The 6,000-nt window shown below is 37.9% G+C and overlaps 1 protein-coding gene across 1 annotated transcript in view; it reads left to right on the plus strand.

Annotated features, from left to right (window-relative positions):
• Positions 1–6,000, plus strand: part of LOC107599416 (forkhead box protein P1-B-like) — a 205,696-nt gene that overhangs the window by 167,669 nt on the left and 32,027 nt on the right. The window contains exon 13 of the mRNA XM_016290997.1: positions 4,897–5,004. Coding sequence (XP_016146483.1) covers positions 4,897–5,004 — 108 coding nt within the window. The remainder of the gene's footprint in view (positions 1–4,896; positions 5,005–6,000) is intronic.

The following is a 6,000-nucleotide window of genomic DNA, read 5'->3' on the forward strand; positions in this document are numbered from 1 at the left end:
CTAGTGTAGAGCAGAATAGAGTTCATGACAGGTTCAACATGTCAAGGGTTATTTAAACTAACCATGATGTCACTGATGCTGTGGGGTATAATAGGCACTCTCTTTCTTTCTTTCTTTCTTTTGTTCTTTCGTTCATTTGTGCCACTCAAACAGTTCATAAGAGGCTTGACTCACTATTGATTGTTAGTGTTGACGTTAACATGTACTTTGTAAAGTACTTTGTACTTTGAGCACAGAAAATCATTACACTCAATCCTGACTGAAAAATCTGTTTTCGTTTATACTGAATTAATTTGGTAACACTTTACTTGAAGGGGTGTGCATAAGACTGACATAGCACCTTCATAATCATGACATGACACACGTCATGAATATGAAGGAGGTTTTATGCATGTTTATGACAACCGTCATTAAGTGTCATTCACTCAGTTATGTCATTTTTAATGCAAATATGACATTATTTGACCTAACCCTACCCCTACCCTTGCCCCTAACCATAGCCCATAACAAAGACATCTCAAAAAATGTAAACTTTGCATTAAAAATGACATAACTGAGCGAATGACACTTAATGACAGTTATCATAAACATGCATAAAACCTCCTTCATATTCATGACATGTGCCATGTCATGATTATGAAGGTGCTATGTCAGTCTTATGCACACCCCTTCAAGTAAAGTGTAACCATTAATTTTATACATGTTTTGCTGTATTTATTGAAATACACGTTTATTAAGAATGTTTCTCTCCTTCATTTTGGATGGAGTTTCTATTAAGCTTGTAGTGATTCTTCATTTAGGAACACTTGATTTTTTAGATAATAAAAAGAAACTTGAGGGGAAGATGGGAGAATATGTAATTGAACCCTAGTAAAAAACCGAATACATTTATTTCATACTAAGTATAGTTCAAGTCCATTAACATATTTACTGACATATTGCTAGAGACTTACTGATATAAAAATTCTAATGAAACTTTATTTGGAGTGTACTACTTATATATTGCACAATATATATTTCTTAATATTAAGCCTAAAATGTGATTTAGTGTCACTATTGATGAGGATTGTATGATCTTTGAATAATATCGGTCTTTAAATGCAAGATATTTAAAGTGTACCTAAAGTATACTTGCAGTAGTACTACTTTAGCACTAATTTCATACAATTAAAGTGCATTAAGTACAAAGTTAGTTGTTCAAATTTAGCAGACTTTAAGTATACCAGTTTAGTACAGTACAATTGCAGGGTATTTTTAAGTACATACATTTGTAAATGTATTTGTAGTATAATTAGCATGAAATAAATGTATTTCAAATACATTTTAGTATATTTATTTTTACTATGGGAAGAGACACAGTAAAAGGTTGAAAGCTGTTCCAATCTACTCTTTAAAACTAGAATGATTGTTTGCTTTTGCTTTGAAATCATACTGGTGGATAGAAAGGTTCCCCTAATTGAATAATCACCCAATTATGCTGTCTAGGTAGGGAGCTCACTAGTTTTTTAATCAGAGCCACTCTATTCTATTTCTCTAGCTCTTTTTCTCCCTCTCTCCCCTGAATTGTAAGTCTATCACCCCATTTCCTCAAAGTGCATAAACAACTAGTACTCCATCACAACACCATAACTCTTTTATGCCATAGTAGGCTTGAAACACTCAGAAAGACATGTTGGAAAACTAACTGCTTCGCTCCCTGCCTCTCGCTCTGTGTCAGAGATTAAAGAAGACGTCAACAGCAGTTTAGCACCCATGCCGTGAAGAAGGCGTTTTGTTGACTGAGGATCTCAGATCTGTCAGAAAAAGGGAGCAGGTGATCACCCCTCTCTCATCCATCCGTTAGCTGAGGAATTAGTGCTGGAAATGCATCCAAATCATTACTATTCACATGCAAAAGCACATTAGAGAGACAGTGCTAATAACATGGCGCTTTGATGATTTTCTGTGTTGCATTAATATCCGTGTTCTTTTATTAGCAAACACATGCTCCATCACTACACCTTACAGGGCATCCAAGAAAATTTAACACATTTTTAATCTGTAGAAGCTTCGTTGCTTGGAATCCAAGGTTTTGAGTGGAAGAAATGAAATGTCATCATTGCACACAAACGTTAATGAACTTTTAATTGATGCGGTTTTCCCAAGTCCCTCTTGTCGTGAAACACGCGGGCGGCTGTGCACTGATGGACTCTGCCCTAGCTCTCTCAGATTGGTTTACCACCGGGGTCTTAAGCACCGTGCAGGCCGTTTCATGTGTCATATAAAATCTGGCCAGTCGCTGCGACGCCTGCAACTAAAACCTTAAGTGCATCCAGCGGCATCATTCACTGTCTTTTCACTTCCGTCTTAAAGGAAGGAGAGAGAAACTCAATCACTTCGTGCATGTTTAGACACGATGCTTCCCTGCTTTTAGCAGCCTCCATCGGCTCCCACTGGTGCCTGCACAGAGACAACTAACACATGCACACCCAAATATGATAAAAGCCTTCGACGTGTCAGTCCACCCGACCCATCGGTGCTCAGATAAGGGACAAAAAGCACTCATGAACCTGTGTGAACCTTTCTAAGGTGATTGGAAATTAGGTGTGTGCTATCTGACCAAAGCCCAACAGGAAATGATTACCTCATTTATTTATTTTTATTTTTTTCAGGGTCTGGGACGGGTTTAAAAAATATACAGATGGCTTCCATTTCAGCATTTTCAGTTCTCTTCATTGGAGGGGAAAGAGTGTCAGTCTGTTTGAGTCGCCCCACTTCATTCTCCTCCCAGAATCATTTAGGAATGCTGCACTCAGGGGAATTAAAACCCAGACAATTTGTTTTAAAGAGATAAATAATCAGATTTGCCCCCCTAAACGAGCCCCTTAACCTCCCTTTTAATTGATCTTCAACTCTGCAAATGATAATTAAAACATTGGGGGGTTGAGAGGGGACGTTTGGTTGGGCATACTGTAGAGGATTGAGTCAGGGGTCCGGGGATTTGCCAGTAGACTTAGAGGAGGTGTGTGTCTTTGATGATTTCTCCGCACATGAAGACGTGAGTTAGAGTAATAGTGTTGTGACAAAGTGCTCAGTTACTGTCTGAGCTCTCCAGACGTCAGACCTCTCTCCTTCTTCGTTAGGTTGGCTACGATGATACTTTGCTCAGTGCATGATAGTACGATCCTAAACCATAATGTAATGAAAGATGATAGGACAGAGCCGAGCTGCCTCACAGGAAAGCATTTAGGCTGGTGCTGTAAGAGCCGATGAAGGATATAAATGCACATGTGGTGGTGTTTTTGATGTGCTGGGACTTTTTTAAATTATTTATTTATTGCCTCTTTTTACTTTTAACCTTGAATGCAAAGCAGATGGCACCTTTTTGCTTGTTAAACTACAATTTAAGTTTACATTAAAGTCAGTCTGTCTTGTGTTTGTCTTATTTTTAAATAAAGAACTGGAAAAGTTACCACACTTACGCACTTCAACAGACAGACAAGATCACTGACAAGCTTTGACTCTTTGTATTTGTTGTTTTTTTTGTACGGAATGAATGAGGTCAGTATAGAAAGAAAACCTATGGTGTCTGTCAGTCTTCTTCTGAGCTGTCATTTAAAACCGTTTAGTCATCCATTGTTCAAAATGAGCTTTGTTTCCTGAATCACAAGCCTTTAAGCTTTTCAAAACTCAACTCATATTTATTTATCTATTGCCTAGATCATCTTGGAATTAATTAAAACAAGTAATGGTGCACGACATGTTTCTTGTTTAAAAGGAAACAGTAAGAGATTCAACATATATTTTTTTATTAAAAATGAAAATGGTTGCCTTAATATGTTCATACATATGTTTATTTAGTTTATTTTAGCTTTTAATAGATTTTTTTGGCACATCTTAATATTTTACATCAGAAAATATAACTGTTATAAGATTATTGTCTTGAAATTGGCATGTTTTGTCTTTTTTTCTATTTCATTGCATTGATCAAACATGTTTCACACCTATTTTGTTAAGTGTGTGTGTGTGTGTGTGTGTGTGTGTGTGTGATGTGTTTATTGTATAAAAAACATAATCTGCTTTTTTTGTTAAATCCTTATAATTGCAGCTATTGAGAGTTTTCTGTCTGAATAGGTCTAAGATTTATGTTATATTAATTCAGCTATATATTAAATTTAACAAATGCCACTACATTTCCTTCTGCAGATAAAACAACACTTCTGAAATTGAGAGAAAAAAAATAGGTGGATCTTCGCTGCTAAGCTTTCTTGTGCCTGCGGTGTAGTTCATATGAAAGCATGCTGCACTGAGCTGTTGACGACCCTGTGCAAGTGAATAAATTGATAACAGGTGGGGTGTGTTTACTGTTTGCGCTTGGCGGGAGCAGGCCAGATGGATTTGGGAGCTTCCTGTTGTGGGAAACACTTGTTGCTCCAGGTGGATGGCAGGGACCACGGTTCAGTGCTCAGGGCTAAAGGACGTGCTGTCTCTCAGAGCCTCGTGCTGCCCTGATCAAAGCATTCCTCTGTGCGCATCAGAGGAGACCCATAATTGGCTATTGATTGGCCAGCACCGGGACGCTCAGAGGCTGCAATAGGCTGACAACTCCAGCTATGCTGAAAGCAGAGATCACATGGTTGCGCTGATCACACACTTCCTGTAGAAGTCAGTGGTCATGTGAGTGTCAGTGCTGTGTCAATAAAACAACAAGCTGCAAAGTTTTTTTGTGCTGAAGGGGAAGGTTTCTTTATTAGTTGTAATATTTTAGTGGATAAGTCATTAATATTTCATTAAGTAGTATTATGGAGATGAATTACTCTTTAGCCTCTTTCATAAAAGTCCAATGATGCGTGAATATGTTGTGTATCAAATATTAGCAGCCTTGATATCACACTAATGTGTCTTTTCTTCTTGTAGATCAACGTTGGATGATCATTCTCCTCACAGTCACCCTCTCTATGGTCACGGAGTCTGCAAATGGCCAGGATGTGAAGCCGTGTTTGAAGACTTTCATTCATTCCTGAAGTAAGCATCTCACACACACACCCACACCTGTAATTAAAAAAAAGGAATTTTCATTTGGAAATATTCTTTTGGAATTGTATATGGAATTACAATTTGGAACCAATTTTAAAGGATGCTAATTGGATTTTTTTTTTCTTATATAGGATTCTAACTAAAGCTAAAGCTTATACATGCAAGAACATACAGTTCCCCTGTTAAACTATTAAGATTACCAGCAGGATAAAATTAAAATTGGGACTAAGAACTAATGTGTTCTCAAGGATCCTACTCTTTTAATTTTAAATTAGAATCTTTTTTGTTTGTGTTATGTTGGAATCCTATGAGAACATTTTGGATCCATTGGGATTATTTCTAAATCATACTGCAAGTCCATATAAAATTCCACATGGAATCCTGTGCACATTTCTGGTCTTATAAAAAATCAACCTAGTGTCCCGTTACAGTATTTTTTCATTCCCTTTCCTGGTTTTTTTCCTCTCTCTGTGTGGGCTGGGTTCTTGACGTGGGTGTGTGGTGTGCTGCTCTTTGCCTGCTCTCTGTGGTGTGGTTTTCCTCAGGGTTCTGTGCTGCCTGCGATAACTGCAGTCCCCATGGTGATTACTGACACTTTGTCCCAAAACAAACACGTGGGTATGTTTATCTACGGTGGCCCACATTCTGAGAGTACAGCGGGTTTGCCCTTGTCTGCCTTTTTACAGACAAGAAGAAGTGATCTTCTAGTTCTTTCCCTCTCTCTCTGTCTGAGTCTCTCTCTCTTCTTGCTTTTAGAAACATATCGTTGGTGCTTGCTATTACTATTGCTCATATTGAAGGTTTAGGCATTTGAACACACTTTTTGACATGGGCTAGTAAGCATCCATCAAACAAAAGCCCAGAACCCCCTAGCAGCCACATATCAACACCCAGAAACCACCCGCAACATACAGAAATTGTGGGAATGAGTTGTGCCAATCACTCATCTAAATTACTTATCACATACGTTTCACATTTTAAATT

The sequence above is a fragment of the Sinocyclocheilus grahami genome, unplaced genomic scaffold (assembly GCF_001515645.1).
Source record: "Sinocyclocheilus grahami isolate Dianchi unplaced genomic scaffold, SAMN03320097.WGS_v1.1 scaffold266.1, whole genome shotgun sequence".
NCBI lineage: Eukaryota > Metazoa > Chordata > Actinopteri > Cypriniformes > Cyprinidae > Sinocyclocheilus > Sinocyclocheilus grahami.